This window comes from Embiotoca jacksoni, unplaced genomic scaffold (genome assembly GCF_022577435.1).
Source record: "Embiotoca jacksoni isolate LCO1_2020_lvr unplaced genomic scaffold, fEmbJac1.0.p SCAF_103, whole genome shotgun sequence".
NCBI lineage: Eukaryota > Metazoa > Chordata > Actinopteri > Embiotocidae > Embiotoca > Embiotoca jacksoni.
Window position 1 is genome coordinate 54,155 of NW_027185234.1, and position 19,988 is coordinate 74,142.

At 48.0% G+C, this 19,988-nt stretch overlaps 1 protein-coding gene across 4 annotated transcripts; it reads left to right on the forward strand.

Moving 5' to 3' along the window:
- The first annotated feature begins 228 nt into the window (after positions 1-228).
- LOC138213745 (uncharacterized) lies at positions 229-19,209 on the forward strand. 4 transcript variants are annotated; one of them, XM_069174999.1, is made up of 4 exons: positions 229-729; positions 5,973-6,109; positions 10,669-11,681; positions 19,107-19,209. In XM_069174999.1, exons 1-3 carry the CDS (start codon positions 453-455, stop codon positions 11,581-11,583), a joined length of 1,329 nt encoding a protein of 442 aa, XP_069031100.1. In that variant the 5' UTR covers positions 229-452; the 3' UTR covers positions 11,584-11,681; positions 19,107-19,209. The 4 variants fall into 4 exon arrangements, with proteins under 4 accessions (XP_069031100.1, XP_069031120.1, XP_069031106.1 ...); XM_069175019.1 differs by having other exon boundaries at positions 10,669-11,667; positions 19,107-19,180; XM_069175005.1 differs by lacking the exon at positions 19,107-19,209 and adding an exon at positions 14,111-15,170.
- The last annotated feature ends 779 nt before the right edge of the window (positions 19,210-19,988 follow it).

The following is a 19,988-nucleotide window of genomic DNA, read 5'->3' on the forward strand; positions in this document are numbered from 1 at the left end:
GACCTTCAATAAATCAGACCCGTAGAGAGGTAGTAATGTTGATGGTCTGTGCAGTGACAGGTGGCAGCTCTCCTCCTGGACACACGGTGGCGATGTTGTGTTGTGTCCAGTGTTCCTACTAAGAAAGGTTGGCGCGACATCGGATCAGCCGGAGGGACGGGTGTACTGTACTGTCAATCAACTTATCCATGACCCGCCCACAACATAACAACCAATCACAGGCAGGGCGTCCCTCCCGCTGATCCACTGTAGCACAGCCATAGTAAATCGCTCCGTGCAGCTTCCCATCAGCCCGGACTCCTCCGGTTTGTTACCCCGGTCTTCCCGGGTGTTGTGACGGTAGGAACCCGTGATGCAGCTCAGGTAGCACCGCAGCGCTTCGACAGCTGACTGCGTGTTTTAGGGACCAACGACCGCTCTCGGAGTCACACAACCGGCTGCTCTCTGCCAGCATGTCGGACTTTCACTCCCAGATCGCCTCCATCATGGAGGTGCTGGCCAACGCGGCCATCGCAGAGATCTGTAAAGTTGTGGAAGACGGATACGCGGTAGTTCACGTGGAAATGTCCCGCAGCCAGAAGGAGAACGAGTTCATGCGGAGGAGAATCAAACTGATGGAGCTGCAGATCTCCCGGTACCGGGCTGAGAGGCTGAGGGCAGCGGAGGGCTGCGGCAGCCGCCTCCCCGGGGTCCGCCTCCTCAGCCGGCACGGCAGGGACACACCGGCCGGTACGTAGCACCGAGACCCGGGACGTTAGTCAGAAATCCGTTCAGGGTTGGAGAGCTGGGTGTTTTTACAGAAACCTGGACCGAACTTTAAAGGCTTAGTTCACCCAAACCACAAACCTCAGAGGGTGAAATGAAGTTCGACACCAGCTGACTCCGTCCAGAACTTCATGAACATAATTCAACATATTTAATCTAACGTGTTCCTCTGCACACACAGACCGGAAGTGACAAGAGATAGACCAGTGTTTGATGATGTCACAGGTTTGTGGAGGTAGTTCAGTGGAGGGAGATGGTGCTGATGGGGCTGACACCTGCTCACTGATAATCTGATAACACACCTGTACCTGATGACAAACCTGTAAATGCACATCTGTAAATACACACCTGAACTACCCGTAAATACACACCTGAACTACCCGTAAATACACCTGAACTACCTGTAAATACACATCTGTAAATACACACCTGAACTACCTGTAAATACACGTCAATACACACCTGAAGTACCAGTAAATACACACCTGAACTACCCGTAAATGCACACCTGAACTACCTGTAAATACACATCTGTAAATATTCACCTGAACTACCTGTAAATACACACCTGAACTACCTGTAAATACACACCAGAATCACCCGTAAATACACACCTGAACTACCTGTAAATACACATCTGTCAATACACACCTGAACTACCTGTAAATACTCAGCTGAACTACCTGTAAATACACACCTGAACTACCTGTAAATACACATCTGTAAATATTCACCTGAACTACCTGTAAATACACACCTGAACTACCTGTAAATACACACCTGAACTACCTGTAAATCCACATCTGTAAATACTCACCTGAACTACATGTAAATACACACCAGAATCACCCGTAAATACACACCTGAACTACCTGTAAATACACACCTGAACTACCTGTAAATCCACATCTGTAAATACTCACCTGAACTACATGTAAATACACATCTGTCAATACACACCTGAACTACCCGTAAATACACACCAGAATCACCCGTAAATACACACCTGAACTACCTGTAAATACACACCTGAACTACCTGTAAATCCACATCTGTAAATACTCACCTGAACTACATGTAAATACACATCTGTCAATACACACCTGAACTACCCGTAAATACACACCAGAATCACCCGTAAATACACACCTGAACAACCCGTAAATACACACCTGAACCATCCGTTAAATACACACCTGAACTACCCGTAAATACACATCTGAACCACCCGTAAATACACACCTGAAATACCTGTAAATCCACATCTGTAAATACTCACCTGAACTACCTGTAAATACACACCTGAACTACCCGTAAATACACACCTGAACTACCTGTAAATACACATCTGTCAATACACACCTGAACTACCTGTAAATACACACCTGAACTACCCGTAAATGCACATCTGTAAATACTCACCTGAACTACCTGTAAATACACACCTGAACTACCTGTAAATCCACATCTGTAAATACACACCTGAACTACCTGTAAATACACATCTGTAAATACTCACCTGAACTACCTGTAAATACACATCTGTAAATACTCACCTGAACTACCTGTAAATACACACCTGAACTACCTGTAAATCCACATCTGTAAATACTCACCTGAACTACCTGTAAATACACATCTGTCAATCCACACCTGAACTACCCGTAAATCCACACCTGAACTACCCGTAAATACACATCTGAACTACCCGTAAATACACATCTGTAAATACTCACCTGAACTACCTGTAAATACACATCTGTCAATCCACACCTGAATTACCCGTAAATCCACACTTGAACTGGATGGATAGATAGATAGATAGATAGATAGATAGATACTTTATTAATCCCCAAGGGGAAGTTCTTTTGCTACAGCAGCATTTATAGATACAGGAAAGAAATAAAATAACAGTAAAAAATATTAAATATAAAAATGCACAGTATATACAAAGAAAATAGAATAAAATAAAAGAATAATTAAATTAAAACTAACTAAACAACAGTGCAAAGTTTTTTTTAGTTTTTAAAAAAATATTTAAACAACCAAGAAAACCAGACAACAGACAACGGTGTTATTGTACTGTGATGGATTTTGCCAGAGGTGAGTTATTGTAGTCTTATTGCAGTGGACAGGAATGATCTCCTGTATCTGGAATGATCTCCTGTATCTGGAATGATCTCCTGCATCAGGAATGATCTCCTGTATCAGGAATGATGTCCTGTATCAGGAATGATGTCCTGTATCTGTCCTTGTGACAGAAGCTGGAGGAGTCTTTTGGAGAATGTCCTCCTCTGTCCCTGCAGCAGGTGGAGAGGGTGGTCAGGATTATCCAATATGGACAATAGTTTCCTCAGCGTCCTCCTCTCCACCACCTTTTCCAGGCTGTCCAGTTTGCAGCCAATGATGGAGCCGGCCTTCTTAACCAGTTTGTTAAGTCTGTTCGTGTCGCCAGTCCCAATGCTGCCCCCCCACCTCCCCTCTCCCTCCCCCCCCTCCCCCTCTCCCCCCCAGCAGACTACTAGAAGTACAGTTCACTGGCCACAACAGATGGTAGAACATCTCCAACATCTTGCTGCACACATTGAAGGATCGAAGTTTCCTCAAGAAAAAGAGTCGACTCATCCCCTTCCTGTAGACAGCGTTGATGTTGGTCTTCCAGTTCAGTCTGTTGTCATGGAGACACCAGGTACTTGTACTCCTCAACCATGTCCACCTCCTCTCCCAGAACTCTCAGCGGTTGTGGAGCCGTCGTCTTCCTTCTGAAGTCGACCACCATCTCTCTGGTCTTGGTCACGTTCAGAAGGAGGTGATTTCTACCAGCCCACTCCACAAAGTCCTCCACTACTGCCCTGTACTCCTCCTCCCGTCCATCCCTTATACACCGTCCACTGCAGAGTCATCAGAGAACTTCTGCAGATGTCTTGACTCTGAGTTGTTCTGGAAGTCAGTGTTGTAGAAGGTGAACAGGAAGGAGACAGAACAGTTCCCTGAGGAGCTCCAGTACCACTGACCACCGTATCAGACAGCACACTGCCCAGACGGACAAACTGTGGTCTGCCTGTCAGGTAGTCAGTGATCCAGGAGACGGTGGACGTGTCCACCACCTGCAGCTTCTCCCTCAGCAGCAGTGGTTGGATGGTGTTAAATGCACTGGAGAAATCAAAGAAAGTGATTCTCACAGATTCACCGGTTCCATCCAGGTGAGACTGAGCTCGTTGCAGCAGGTAGATGATGGCATCGTCCACTCCCACATGAGGCTGGTACGCAAATTGCAGAGGGTCCAGTGAAGATTTCACCAGCGGCCTGAGGTGGGCTAAGACCAGCCTCTCCAGCACCTTCATCACATGAGATGTGAGGGCAACCGGTCGGTAGTCGTTGAGGCCAGATGGAGTCGTCTTCTTGGGGACTGGAACCAGGCAGGACGTCTTCCACAGCACCGGGACTTCCTCCTGCTTCAGGCTCAGGTTGAAGAGGTGTTGTAGGACCTCAGCCAGCTGGACGGTGCAGGTCTTCAGGACCCCGGGGCCGATGCCGTCAGGTCTTCAGGACCCCGGGGCTGATGCCGTCAGGTCCTGCAGCCTTGCGCTGGTGGAGTCTCTCCAGCTGTCTCCTAACCTGGCCAGTCGTCACAGAGAGGGGGGTCATGGTGTCGATGGAGGAAGAGCCCTTTGGAGTTGAGGACTCTGTGTCCATGCAGCTCACCAGGGGGGACAGAAAGGGGAGGGGGGAAGGCAGCAGAGGTGTCTGGATGGTGTGAGGTGTGGAGGAGACAGATGAGGGTGGTGAACTAAACCTGTTGAAGAAACAGTTTAGCTCATTGTTCCTCTCCAGGTTCCCCCTGGTTGTTCCTCTCCAGGTTCCCCCTGGTTGTTTCTCTCCAGGTTCCCCCTGGTTGTCTCTCTCTCTCCCCTTGAACCCAGTAATCTCCTTCATACCGGTCCACACCGGTGAGTGCAGCCATGTCTCGGTGAAACACATGATGCTGCACTCCTGGTATTCCCGCTGGGTCTTTACCAGCGCGCCGAGCTCATCCGTCTTGTTGGCCAACGACCTCACGTTCCCCATTAAGATCTCCGGTACTGATGGTTTATATTTCCTCCTCTCCGCCTTCAGTTGAGCTCCAGCTCTGTAACCCCGCCGTCTTCTCCGAAGTTCGTCTGGGATTTCAGGCCTCGCTGCGGGCAGCAGCAGTAGAGGTCTACTCAGCGCGATCAGCTGATCACGAGAGTAAACAATGGCCCCGGTCCACTGTGCATAGCTCTCCGTTACAAAGAGGGAAAAAAGTAGAAGAGCCACCAGAAAAGTGGAAAAGTTACGGTCCATTGTCTGACCGTCACTTAACACGTGAAAGAAAAAAATCAACTCCGAAGAGGAGAAAGAAAGAAAAATACTTAAAACACACTCGAGGGGGGAGCTGCTGTAACAGGCTGCCACTAGCATGGCGCCATCTTACTACCCTTAAATACTCACCTGAACTACCCGTAAATACACACCTGAACTACCTGTAAATACACACCTGAACTACCTGTAAATACACACCTGAACTACCTGTAAATACACACCTGAACTACCTGTAAATACACACCTGAACTACCTGTAAATACTCAGCTGAACTACCTGTAAATACACACCTGAACTACCTGTAAATACACACCAGAACCACCCGTAAATACACACCTGAACTACCTGTAAATACTCAGCTGAACTACCCGTAAATACACACCTGAACTACCCGTAAATACACACCTGAACTGCCCGTAAATACACACCTGAACTACCCGTAATTACACACCTGAACCACCTGTAAATACTCACCTGAACCACCTGTAAATACACACCTGAACCACCTGTAAATACACACCTGAACTACCCGTTAAATACACACCTGAACTACCTGTAAATACACATCTGTAAATACTCACCTGAACTGCCCGTGAATACAAACCTGAACTACCTGTAATTACACACCTGAACCACCCGTAAATACACACCTGAACTACCTGTAAATAAACACCAGATCTATCTCTACATAAACCGCTGTGTTCTGTGTATTTTGCATATTTTTAACTTTGCACTAATTGTCTTTTTAGCTCTTTATTGTGTTGTATTTTACGTTCCTGGCAACTACGAAACTTAAATAAATAAATAGTTAAATAAAGTAATCTAATGAGTAACTAATCGATCTCCCTCTGATGTCTCATCAGGCCCCTCTGTGCTGGGCAGGACCAGGTTCCTGAACAGAGGTCCAGCAGCTCAGCAGTCTGTGCAGAAGACCCAGCCTATCAATCTGGACCAGGACCAGGACCAGGATCACGAGGTCGTCACCACCACCAAAACTAAGGTAGGTATTCTACATTACGCCAACACCGGGACCGTCCTCACACCGCTGTTGTGTGCACTGAATCCATCCAGGTTACTGTGTTGGTGTCTACGGTGACTGTAGACAGTAAACGGTTAAAGGAGACAGTAAACAGTGACAGGAGACAGTAAACAGTGACAGGAGACAGTAAACAGTGACCGTAGACAGTAAACGGTGACAGGAGACAGTAAACGGTGACAGGAGACAGTAAACGGTGACAGAAATACTCTTTTCTGTTAAAGTTTATTATTACATCTGCTGTCTTAGGATATCTATACTGATAAAGCTTGTCTGTTTTTTGGTAGCTGGAATTGTTTGTGATTGGATTCTTGTTTTCACTCAAGTAACTGAGAGTCAAAGAGAACAAGTTTAGAGTTAAACTGCTGGTCTTTATTTCCAATTCCATTAAGGACTAAGTTGTATTTGACTTTCTACCAGTTTGAGGTCAAAAGACTCTCTCCAAGAGAAATTGGGACAAAATCTAGAGACTGTGTGAAAGTTTTTTTTGTTTAGTAATCAGTAGTGAGTTTCCATTCCCGCCCATTTGTAACACCTGGTGATGGGAGGTCTAAGGAGCAGGAGGTGTGGTCTGACCAGCTGGAGACAACCCTGCTGTAAAACCAGGAAGTGTTTGAAGCGTCAGCTTCAGCGTCAGCGAGGGCTCGTCGTATGAAGACTCGGAGGATAAAGACAAAGGAGTCTCTCGTTGGAGACTCTGAAGACTGGGAGGATAAAGACAAAGGAGTCTCTGAAGGCTGGGAGGATAAAGACAAAGGAGTCTTTCGTTGGAGTCTCTGAAGACTGGGAGGATAAAGACAAAGGAGTCTTTCGTTGGAGTCTCTGAAGACTGGGAGGATAAAGACAAAGGTGTCTCTCGTTGGAGTCTCTGAAGACTGGGAGGATAAAGACAAAGGAGTCTTTCGTTGGTCTCACTGAGACCTGGATCACACCGGACAACACATCCACCCTGCTGCTCTCTCCTCTGTCTTCTCCTTCAGCCACACCCCCAGACCCACTGGTAGGGGGAGGGGGGGGACAGGTCTACTCATCTCCCCCAAATGGAGGTTTTCTCTTTACCTACTTCCACTTCCTACCTCACTGTCTTTTGAGTTTCACGCTGTGACAGTTACTCATCCGGTACAATTAAACATTGTTGTCCTCTACCGTCCTCCAGGTCCTTTGGGAGATTTCTCGGACGAATTAGACGTCCTCCTGTCAAACGTCCCAGAACATGGTCCTCCACTTGTCCTTCTGGGTGACTTTAACATCCAGACTGAGAAGTCATCTGACCTTGTGCTCTTCCTGTCTTCCTTTGCTGTCTCCCTCAGTCCTTCTCCTCCTCCTCACAAAGGTTGGAACCACCTGGACTATATTTCACCACAAACTGCTCCACATCTAACCTCACTGTAACTCCACTTCATGTCTCCGACCACTTCTTTATCTCTGACTCTCTCTAACTGACAACCTGACCACATCAACAGACTCTGGACCTGTCAGTCACAACATTCACTCCCTCTCTCCCTCCTCTCTCCCTCCTCTCCCTCCTCTCTCCCTCCTCTCTGGCCTCCTCTCTGGCCTCCTCTCCCTCCTCCTCTCTCCCTCCTCTCTCCCTCCTCTCTCCCTCCTCTCTGGCCTCCTCTCTGGCCTCCTCTCCCTCCTCCTCTCTCCCTCCTCTCTCTCCTCCTCTCTCCCTCCTCTTTCCCTCCTCCTCCCTCCCTCCTCTGTCCCTCCTCTGTTTTATCTTCAACTGACTTTTTCTCACTCATGCATCCTAACTCAGCCACAGACACTCTCCTTTCTACTCTGTCCTCCTCTATGTCCTCCAGTCCTCCCCAGCTCCGTGGTTGTCTGACTCAGTGCTCCCAGAGAGCCACTATGAGAGCATCAGAAAGGAAATGTAGAAAATCTAACCACCCTGACGACCTGCTCACTTATCAATCTCTCCTCTCCTCTTTCTCTGCCTCTATTTCTGCAGCCAAAAGCTCCTTCTACCAGAATTCAATCCTCTTTTTCCAACCCCAAAAAGCTATTCTCCATCTTCTAAATCTTTTCCAACCTCCTTGACCCCCCCTCCTCCCTCCATCCTTCTACCAAGCCACTTTGTCAACTACTTTACTAAAAAGATTGATGACATACTGGGGTTCCTTGAGACAGACGACACACACTGAGCCACAAAGTTTGATTCATGGTTTTGCTTTTATTGGGTCATCCACACTGCGGCACACACCCTGTTACACCCGGTGTCGGCGCTCTCCTGCCCAGCCTCCGAGCGTCCGGTTCCAGGCTGCTTCCTCCTCCTCCTTCTCCTCACGAGGTCCTACTTACTTATGTAAGGGGAGAAACAATCTCCCCGATTCAGATCAGCTGCGCCAATTATCCTCCACCCGGCACCGTTCCCTGAACCGCTCCCTCACTCTCTCTGCCCCCCCTGCAGCTGAGCTAACCACGCCCCGCCACCACAGTGAGTTAGTGTGGAGGGTGAGTTAGTGTGGAGGGTGATTTAGTGTGGAGGGTGATTTAGTGAGGAGGGTGATTTAGTGAGGAGGGTGAGTTCGTGTGGAGGGTGAGTTCGTGTGGAGGGTGAGTTAGAGAGGAGGGTGAGTTAGTGTGGAGGGTGAGTTAGTGTGGAGGGTGAGTTAGAGAGGAGGGTGAGTTAGTGTTGAGGGTGAGTTAGTGTGGAGGGTGATTTAGTGAGGAGGGTGATTTAGTGAGGAGGGTGAGTTAGTGTGGAGGGTGAGTTAGTGACAAGGGTGAGTTTGTGTGGAGGGTGATTTAGTGAGGAGGGTGAGGTAGTGAGGAGGGTGAGTTTGTGTCGAGGGTGATTTAGTGAGGAGGGTGAGGTAGTGAGGAGGGTGAGTTAGTGTGGAGGGTGAGTTTGTGTGGAAGGTGATTTAGTGTGGAGTGTGAGTTAGTGAGGAGGGTGAGTTCGTGAGGACGGTGAGGTAGTGAGGAGGGTGAGTTTGTGTGGAGGGTGATTTAGTGTGGAGGGTGAGGTAGTGAGGAGGGTGAGTTTGTGTGGAAGGTGATTTAGTGTGGAGTGTGAGGTAGTAAGGAGGGTGAGTTAGTGTGGAGGGTGAGTTAGTGTGGAAGGTGATTTAGTGAGGAGGGTGAGGTAGTGAGGAGGTTGAGTTCGTGTGGAGGGTGATTTAGTGAGGAAGGTCATTTAGCATGGAGTGTGAGTTGGTGAGGAGGGTGATTTAGTGAGGGTGGGAGTTAATGTGAAGGGTGAGTTAGTGAGGAGGGTGAGTTCGTGTGAAGGGTGAGTTAGTGTGGAAGGTGATTTAGTGATGAGGGTGAGTTTGTGTGGAGGGTGAGTTAGTGAGGAGGGTGAGTTAGTGTGGAAGGTGATTTAGTGAGGAGGGTGAGTTCGTGTTGAGGGTGAGTTCGTGAGGAGTGTGAGGTAGTGAGGAGTTTGAGTTAGTGAGGGGGTGATTTAGTGTGGAGGGGGTGAGTTCGTGAGGAGGGTGAGTTAGTGTGGAGTGTGATTTAGTGAGGAGGGTGAGGTAGTGAGGAGGGTGAGTTCGTGAGGAGGGTGAGTTTGTGTGGAGGGTGATTTAGTGTGGAGTGTGAGTTAGTGGGGGGGTGAGTTCGTGTGGAGCGTGAGTTCGTGAGGAGGGTGAGTTCGTGTTGAGGGTGAGTTCGTGAGGAGTGTGAGGTAGTGAGGAGGGTGAGTTAGTGTGGATGGCGAGTTTGAGTGGAAGGTGATTTAGTGTGAAGGGTGAGTTAGTGATGAGGGTGAGTTAGTGTGAAGGGTGAGTTAGTGAGGAGGGTGAGTTAGTGAAGGGTGAGTTAGTGAGGAGGGTGAGTTAGTGAGGAGGGTGAGTTAGTGTGGAAGGTGAGTTAGTGAGGAGGGTGAGTTTGTGAAGGGTGAGTTAGTGTGGAAGGTGAGTGAGTTAGGTGAGTTAGCTCTTCTTCTCTGCCTTGATCTCCTTCATCAGAGTTCCTGGTGTTTGCACAACAGTCTTTCCCTCCTCCTGTAGACCTCTTCCCTCCTCCTTCCTCCTCCTTTAGCCCTCCTCTTCCCTCCTCCTGTAGATCGCCTCCCTCCTCCCTTAGACCTCCTCCTGTAGACCTTCTCCCACCTCCTATAGACCTCCTCTCTCCTCCGTTAGGACCAGGTTTTGTTTTGGTCAGCACACACATGTCCTCACAGAAACTGATGTATGATGTCACATCGTCGGTGATGTCATCATGTCTGTAGTTCCACCTTTGAGTCATCCGTCCATCTCCTTCCTCCTCCTGTAGGCCTCCTCCTCCCTCCTCCTATAGACCTCTTGTCCATCTTGTCCTTCTTGTCCATCTGGTCTATCTTTTCCTTCTTGTCCTTCTTGTCCATCTGGTCCATCTTTTCCTTCTTGTCCATCTGGTCCATCTTGTCCTTCTTGTCCATCTTGTCCATCTGGTCCATCTGGTCCATCTTTTCCTTCTTGTCCTTCTTGTCCATCTGGTCCATCTTTTCCTTCTTGTCCTTCTTGTCCTTCTTGTCCATCTGGTCCAAACGGTGAGAGTAGACACTGAAACTGAAATTGTGTGTGTGTCAGTCAGCAGAGCCTGAGGACGATGGGGAGCTGCGTATTGTGAAGGTGGAGGGCGCCGTGGAGACCACACCCACTGACCACGAGGCGGTGATGGACGGCTGCATCAGAATAGACGCCACGTTGGTCCCTGCTGCCTTGAAGGACGCCGGAGATGGATGGCGTGCTGGAACGGAGGTCAGTGGATCTGACGTCGTCACCTTTGTTGCCAGCAGGACACCTGAAACTGACAGCAGCAGTGACTCCGCCCATGACGCCCGGTCGTCGCTAACGGGAGATGGTCCCCCTCTGAGCTTAAGTGCTGTCACAACGCCAGGCAGAGAGGCCATGACGGCTTCCTGCGATGATGTCACAGACGGCAGTAAACCTCAGCAGGCGGCGTCAGACGGCGACAGGTCCTCCCTGTCACAGGTGATCGTCATTGAAGGGGGCGGGGCATCGGACAGGGAGGCGGAGAAGTGCGAGTGGTCAGACGGACACCAGCAGACTACGTTACCCATGATCCCGTGTGTTGGATACGGGTCGGTGCAGGCGGCATCTCTCTTCCCTGGTGATGTAACTCCAGGAACCTCCAACATTACCTTCTGCAGTAAGCCCCGCCCCCTGGCTCTGCACCGTCCGCCCTTCTCCAGCAGCCTCCGCCTGGCCTTCTTCCACGCCGTCACCATGGAGCGTCCATACGGCTGCACCCGCTGCACCAAGCGCTTCTTCCTGGAGTCGGACCTGCAGAAGCACCTGGCCCGGCACAGCCGGGAGAAACCCTACACCTGCCCGCTGTGTGGGAAGAGCTTCGTGTGTCAAAGTCAGCTGGACATCCACCGCAACGTCCACACGGGAGAGAGACCCTTCAGCTGCTCCGTCTGCAGCCGCCGCTTCTCCCACCCCAGCAACCTGAAGAGGCACCAGAAGATCCAGCACTGATCCAAACCAGAACATTCAGCACTGATCCAGACCAGAACATCCAGCACTGATCCAGACCAGAAGGTCCGGCCTCAGACCGAGCAGGTGAAGACAGTCAGGTGTGTTACACATTATTATCAAGTCACCTGTCAACAGGTGCAGCAGCACTCATTTCTTTGCTATAGATATACACAGTATAGATGTAGACAGTATAGATATACAGTGCATCCAGAAAGTATTCACAGCGCTTCACTTTTTCCACATTTTGTTGTTACAGCTTTATTCCAAAATGGATTAAATTAATTTTTTCCTCAAAATTCTAAACACAATACCCCACAATGATAATGTGAAAAAAGTTTGTTTACATTTTTTGCTAATCTATTAAAAATAAAGAATGAAAATATAACACGTACATAAGTATTCACAGCCTTTGCTCAATACTTTGTTGAAGCACCTTTGGCAGCAGTTCCAGCCTCAAGTCTTTTTGAGTATGATGCTACAAGCTTGGCTTCTATTTCTGGGCAGTTTCTCTGATTCTTCTTTGCAGGACCTCTGAAGCTCCATCAGGTTGGATGAGGAGCGTCGGTGCTCAGACATCTTCAGATCTCTCCAGAGATGTTCAATCGGGTTCAAGTCTGGGCTCTGCCTGGGACACTCAAGGACATTCACAGAGTTGTCCCGAAGCCATTCCTTTGTTGTCTTGGCTGTGTGCTTCAGGTCGTTGTCCTGTTGGAAGATGAACCTTCGCCCCAGTCTGAGGTCCAGAGCGCTCTGGAGAAGGTTTTCATCAAGGATGTCTCTGTACATTGCTGCATTCATCTTTCCCTCCATCCTGACTAGTCTCCCAGTTCCTACTGCTGAAAAACATCCCCACAGCATGATGCTGCCACCACCATGCTTCACCGTAGAGATGGTATTGGTCAGGTGATGAGTGCTGCCTGGTTTCCTCCAAACATGACGCTTGGCATTCAGGCCAAAGAGTTCAATCTTTGTTTCATCAGACCAGAGAATTTAGTTTCTCATGGTCTGACAGTCCTTCAGGTTCCTTTTGGTAAACTCCAGGTGGGCTGTCATGAGCCTTTTACTGAGGAGTGGCTTCCGTCTGGCCACTCTACCATACAGGCCTGCTTGGTGGAGTGCTGCAGAGATGGTTGTCCTTCTGGAAGGTTCTCCTCTCTTCACAGAGCAACGCTGGAGCTCTGTCAGAGTGACCATCGGGTTCTTGGTCACCTCCCTGACTAAGGCCCTTCTCCCCCGATCGCTCAGTTTGGCCGGGCGGCCGACTCTAGGAAGAGTCCTGGTGGTTCAAACTTCTTCCATTTACGGATGATGGAGGCCACTGTGCTCATTGGGACCTTCAATGCTGCAGAAATGTTTCTGTACTCTTCCCCAGATCTGAGCCTCCATACAATCCTGTCTGAGGTCTACAGACAATTCTTTGGACTTCATGTCTTGGTTTGTGCTCTGACATGTCAACTGTGGGATCTTATATAGACGGTGTGTCTTTCCAAATCATGTCCAATCAACTGAATTTACCAGGTGGACTCCAATCAAGTTGTAGAAACATCTCAAGGATGATCAGTGGAAACAGGATGCACCTGAGCTCAATTTTAAGTGTAATGGAAAAGGCTGTGAATACTTATGTACATGTGATTTTTTCATTTTTTATTTTTTAATAGATTTGCAAAAATTTCAAAAAAACTTTTTCCATGTTATCATTATGGAGTATTGTGTGTAGAATTTTTAGGGAAAACATTAATTTAATCCATTTTGGAATAAATCTGTAACAACAAAATGTGGAAAAAGTGAAGCGCTGTGAATACTTTCTGGATGTACTGTAGACAGTATAGATGTAGACAGTATAGCTGTAGACGGTATAGATGTAGATGGTATAGATATAGACAGAATAGACAGACATAGATGTAGACAGTATAGATGTAGACGGTCTAGATGTAGACAGAATAGGCAGAGACAGTATAGATATAGATGGTATAGATATAGACAGTATAGATATAGAGAGTATAGATATAGACGGTATAGATGTAGACGGAATAGGTAGAGACGGTATAGATACAGTGGTGTGAAAAAGTGTTTGCCTCCTTCCTGATTTCTTATTTTTTTGCATGTTTGTCACTTAAATGTTTCAGATCATCAAACAAATTTAAATATTAGTCAAAGATAACAAGTAAACACAAAATGCAGTTTTTAAATGAAGGTTTTTATTATTAAGGGAGAAAAACAATCCAAACCCACATGGCCCTGTGTGAAAAAGTGTTTCCCCCTAAACCTAATAACTGGTTGGGCCACTCTCAGCAGCAACAACTGCAATCAAGCGTTTGTGATAACTTGCAATGAGTCTTTTCCAGCTGTGGAGGAATGTTGGCCGACTCATCTTTACAGAGTTGTTGTTGTAATTCAGCCACATTGGAGGGTTTTCCAGCACCAACCTCCTTTTTAAGGTCATGCCACAGCATCTCAATAGGATCCAGGTCAGGACTTTGACGAGGCCACTCCAAAATCTTCATTTTGTTTTTCTTCATCCATTCAGAGGTGGACTTGCTGGTGTGTTTTGGATCATCGTCCTGCTGCAGAACCCAAGTTGGCTTCAGCTTGAGGTCACGAACAGATGGCCGGACGTTCTCCTTCAGGATGTTTTGGTAGACGGTAGAATTCATGGTTCCATTTATCACAGCAAGTCTTCCAGGTCCTGAAGCAGTAAAACAGCCCCAGACCATCACACTACCACCACCATATTTTACTGTTGGTATGAGGTTCTTCTTCTGAAATGCGGTGTTACTTTTACGCCAGATGTAATGGGACACACACCTTCCAAAAAGTTCAACTTTTGTCTCGTCAGTCCACAGAGTATTTTCCCAAAAGTCTCGGGGATCATCAAGATGTTTTCTGGTAAAAACAAGACGAGCCTTAATGTTGTTTTTGCTCAGCGGTGGTTTTGGTCTGGGAACTCTGCCATGCAGCCATTTCTGCCGAGTCTCTTTCTTCTGGTGGAGTCATGAACACTGACCTGAACTGAGGCAAGTGAGGCCTGCAGTTCTTTGGATGTTGTCGTGGGGTCTTTTGTGACCTCTCGGATGAGTCGTCGCTGCTCTCTCGGGGTAATTTTGGTCGGCCGGCCGCTCCTGGGAAGGTTCACCACTGTTCCATGTTTTCTCCATTTGTGGATAATGGTTCTCACTGTGGTTCTCTGGAGTCCCAAAGCTTTAGAAATGGCTTTAGGTAGGCAGGTAGGTAGGTATTTACTTTATTAATCCCCGAGGGGAAATTTTTTCGCTACAGCAGCATACAGAAGCAATAAGATAATAACAGAAATAATAGAATAAAATAATAGAAAAGCAATAAAATAGCAGTAAATAGCAGTAGAAAATATAAATATAAAATGCACAGTATATACAGTACATTATATATCTATATATATTATATACAAACAAACCAAGAAACACAGTCAACATATATATATATATATATGTATATATATATATATACAGTACATATCTATATATATTATATACAACAAACCAAGAAACACAGTCAACAGTGTTATTGTACTGTGATGGATTTTGCCAGAGGTGAGTTATTGTACAGTCTTATTGCAGTGGACAGGAATGATCTCCTGTATCAGGAATGATCTCCTGTATCTGTAATGATCTCCTGTATCAGGAATGATCTCCTGTATCTGGAATGATCTCCTGTATCAGGAATGATCTCCTGTATCTGGAATGATCTCCTGTATCAGGAATGATCTCCTGTATCTGTCCTTGTGACAGCGGAGCTGGAGGAATCTTTTAGAGAAAGTGCTCCGCTGTCCCTGCAGCAGGTGGAGAGGGTGGTCAGGATTATCCAATATGGACAATAGTTTGTTCAGCGTCCTCCTCTCCACCACCTTTTCCAGGCTGTCCAGTTTGTAGCCGATGATGGAGCCGGCCTTCTTAACCAGTTTGTTAAGTCTGTTGGTGTCTCCGGATCCAATGCTCCCCCCCCCCCCCAGCAGACCACAGCGAAGTACAGTTCACTGGCCACAACAGATGGTAGAACATCTCCAACATCTCGCTGCACACATTGAAGGATCGAAGTTTCCTCAAGAAAAAGAGTCGACTCATCACCTTCTTGTAGACAGCATTGATGTTGGTCTTCCAGTTCAGTCTGTTGTCATGGAGACACCAGGTACTTGTACTCCTCAACCATGTCCACCTCCTCTCCCAGAACTCTCAGCGGTTGTGGAGCCGTCGTCTTCCTCCTGAAGTCGACCACCATCTCTCTGGTCTTGGCCACGTTCAGGAGGAGGTGATTCCTTCCCGCCCACTCCACAAAGTCCTCCACTACTGCCCTGTACTCCTCCTCCTCCCGTCCATCCCTTATACATCCGTCCACTGCAGAGTCATCAGAGAACGTCTGCAGATGGCAGGACTCTGAGTTGTTCTGGAAGTCAGTTGTGTATAAGGTGAACAGGAAGGAGACAGAACAGTTCCCTGTGGAGCTCCAGTACCACTGACCACCGTATCAGACAGCACACTGCCCAGACGGACAAACTGTGGTCTGCCTGTCAGGTAGTCAGTGATCCAGGAGACGGTGGACGCGTCCACCCTCCACCACCTGCAGCTTCTCACTCAGCAGCAGTGGTTGGATGGTGTTGAATGCACTGGAGAAATCAAAGAAAGTGATTCTCACAGATTCACCGGTTCCATCCAGGTGAGACTGAGCTCGTTGCAGCAGGTAGATGATGGCATCGTCCACTCCCACATGAGGCTGGTACGCAAATTGCAGAGGGTCCAGTGAAGATTTCACCAGCGGTCTGAGGTGGGCCAAGACCAGCCTCTCCAGCACCTTCATCACATGAGATGTGAGGGCAACCGGTCGGTAGTCGTTGAGGCCAGATGGAGTCGTCTTCTTGGGGACAGGAACCAGGCAGGACGTCTTCCACAGCACCGGGACTTCCTCCTGCTTCAGGCTCAGGTTGAAGAGGTGTTGTAGGACCTCAGCCAGCTGGACGGCGCAGGTCTTCAGGACCACGGGGCTGATGCCGTCAGGTCCTGCAGCCTTGCGCTGGTGGATTCTCTCCAGCTGTCTCCTAACCTGGCCAGTCGTCACAGAGAGGGGGGTGAGGGAGGTGTGTGTGTGTGTGTGGGGGGGAGGGTCAAGGTGTCGATGGAGGAAGAGCCCTTTGAGATTGAGGGCTCTATGCAGTTCACCAGGGGGTGCAGAGGGGGGAGGGGGAGGCAGCAGAGGTGTTTGGGAGGTGTGAGGTGTGGAGGAGACAGATGAGGGTGGTGAACTAAACCTGTTGAAGAAACAGTTTAGTTCATTTGACCTCTCCAGGTTCCCCCTGGTTGTTCCTCTCCAGGTTCCCCCTGGTTGTCTCTCTCCAGGTTCCCCCTGGTTGTTCCTCTCCAGGTTCCCCCTGGTTGTCCCTCTCCAGGTTCCCCCTGGTTGTTCCTCTCCAGGTTCCCCCTGGTTGTCCCTCTCCAGGTTTCCCCTGGTTGTCTCTCTCTCTCCCCTTGAACCCAGTAATCTCCTTCATACCGGTCATCACCTCCCTCACGTTGTTCTGCTGGAGTTTTGCCTCCAGCTTCCTCCTGTAGGAGTCGTTGCACTCCCTGAGCTTCTCCTTCAGGTGGCGCTGCACTCTCCTGTGCTCCTCCCTGTCCCCAGACCTGAAGGCTGATTTCTTCTTATTAAGAAGCACCTTCAGGTCACTGGTGATCCACGGCTTGTTGTTGGGGAAGCATTTTACAGTCCAGGATGGTACGGTGGTGTGTTCACAGAATTTGATGTATTCTGTGATACAGTCCGTCCTGCTGTTGATGTCCTCCCCATGTGGTCCACACAGCACATCCCAGTCCGTGGACTCAAAGCAGTCCTGCAGGGCGTCTTTAGCCTCCTGTGTCCACCTCCTCACAGTCCTGGTGGTTACAGGCTGCTTCTGCACCAGAGGAACATACTTGGGAGTCAGCAGGACCAGGTTGTGGTCTGATCTACCAAGGGGGGGGGGGGGGGAAGGGCAGTAGTACTGTATGCATCCATGGCATGAGCATCCAGTAGGTCCAGAGTTTTATTGTTCCGGGTGGGGCAGTTAACATACTGGTGCAACGTTGGCAGTACTTTATCCAGACTGGTTAAAGTCTCCAGTAACTAACAAAAATGCACCGGGATGCTGAGTCTGAAGTTTGGACACAGTGGAGTAGATGGTGTCCACTGCTGCCTCTACGTCAGCTGATGGAGGAACGTACACAGCGATAACAATGGCGGACGAGAACTCCCTCGGCAAATAATAAGGGCGCATCCCCACGGCTAGAAGTTCAATGTCCGGGCTACAGAAACAGAAACTGCAGCAGCAGTAGGGGCCTACTCAGCGCGATCAGCTGATCACGCGAGTAAACAATAACAGTGCCCCCAACCAGAACCGTGGAAAAATTACGGTCCATTGTCTGACCGTTAACTTAACACACGAGAGAAAGAAAAAAAAAAAACTCCGAAGAGAGAAGAAAGGCTTAAAAAATACTAATAAACAACACACTCGGGGAGGGGAGCTGCTGCAACAGGCTGCTGCTAGCGCGGCGCCATCTTACTTTAGAACCTTTTCCAGACTGATAGATCTCAATTACTTTCTTTCTCATTTGTTCCTGAATTTCTTTGGATCTCGGCATGATGTCTATCTTCTGAGGATCTTCTGGTCTACTTCACTTTGTCAGGCAGGTCCTATTGAAGTGATTTCTTGATTGAGAACAGGTGTGTCAGTAATCAGGCCTGGGTGTGGCTCGAGAAATTGAACTCAGGTGTGATAAACCACAGTTAAGTTATGTTTTAACAGGAGGGGGCAAACACTTTTTCACACAGGACCATGTGGGTTTGGATTGTTTTTCTCCCTTAATAATAAAACCCTTCATTTAAAAACTGCATTTTGTGTTTACTTGTGTTATCTTTGACTAATATTTAAATTTGTTTGATGATCTGAAACATTTAAGTGTGACAGACATGAAAAAAAATTGGAAATCAGGACGGGAAACATTTTTTCACACCACTGTACACATAACCACACACACAACGATATACACACAACCAGATACGGACAACGATATACACACAACCGGACACACAACCAGAAACACACAACCAGAGACACAACAATATACACACACAACGATATACACAGAAACAGACACACACAACGATATACACACAACCAGATACGGCTATGCAAAAAAAAATTGGAAATCAGGAAGAGGGCAAACACTTTTTCACACCACTGTATTTGCAGGATAGATGTGGACAGTATAGATATAGACAGTTTAGATGTAGACGGAATAGACAGACAGTATAGATATAGACAGTATAGATGTAGACGGTATAGATATAGATGGTATAGATATAGACGGAATAGGTAGAGACGGTTGTGGTGGCGGGGTGTGGTCAGCTCAGCTGCAGGGGGGAGAGAGTGGAGGAGTGGTTCAGGGAACGGTGCCGGGAGAAGGATAATTGGCGCAGCGGAACTAAATCAGGATGATTTTCTCTCCTATATAACTGAGCAGGACCCGCAGAGGGAAGGGAAGACAGACTGGACGGACGCTCAGAGGTAGGACAGGAGAGCGCCGGAGCAGAGAGCAGTGGAATGTATCCCTGGGAAAATAAAGCAACTTAAAAATGAACTTTGTGACTCAGCGGGTCATTTGTGTCCACGAGGAACCCCCACGGTAGCACAGGCCTGCTGCAACGGTACAGATGTAGAAGGTATAGATATAAACCGAATAGGCAGAGACGGTATAGATGTAGGCAGTATAGATTACATTACATTTACATTACATTTCATTTAGCTGATGTTTTTATCCAAAGCGACTTACAATAAGTTCATTCCAACCATGAGGGTACAAAACCAGAACAACAAGAATCAAGAAAATACAATTTCTTCCAGAAAGCCAAACTACAAAGTTCTATCAGTAAGTTCCATGTTAAGATACTAAAGTTCTACTATTCAAGGTAAAGTCGGAAGAGGTGTGTTTTTAGTTTGTGGTGGAAGATGTTCAGAGTTTCTGCTGTCCTGATGTCGGTGGGGAGCTCATTCTACCATTTAGGAGCCAGGACAGCAAACAGTAATGATTTTGTAGAGTGTTTAACTCAGTGAGGAGCAACAAGCTGATTGGTAGAAGCAGAGTGGAGGGAGGGGCTGGGATGTAAGGTTGGACCATGTCCTGGATGTAGACTGGATCCGATCTGTTCGTAGCACGGTACGCAAGTACCAATGTTTGGAAACGGATGCAGGCAGCTACTGGTAACCAGTGAAGGGAGCGGAGGAGGAAGAGGAAGAGGAGGAGGAGGAGCGGAGTAGTGTGAGTGAATCTAGGAGGTTAAAGTGGAGCTGCTGCATTCTGGATGAGCTGCAGAGGTCAGATGGTACGAACAGGTAGACCTGCCAG

Bases quoted from the DNA above. Each gene is read 5' to 3' on its own strand.
- LOC138213745 (XM_069174999.1), top strand. From the start codon at position 453: ATGTCGGACTTTCACTCCCAGATCGCCTCCATCATGGAGGTGCTGGCC. The intron at 730-5,972 runs GTACGTAGCACC...ATGTCTCATCAG, and splicing joins CGGCAGGGACACACCGGCCG to GCCCCTCTGTGCTGGGCAGG. The intron at 6,110-10,668 runs GTAGGTATTCTA...TGTGTGTGTCAG, and splicing joins TCACCACCACCAAAACTAAG to TCAGCAGAGCCTGAGGACGA.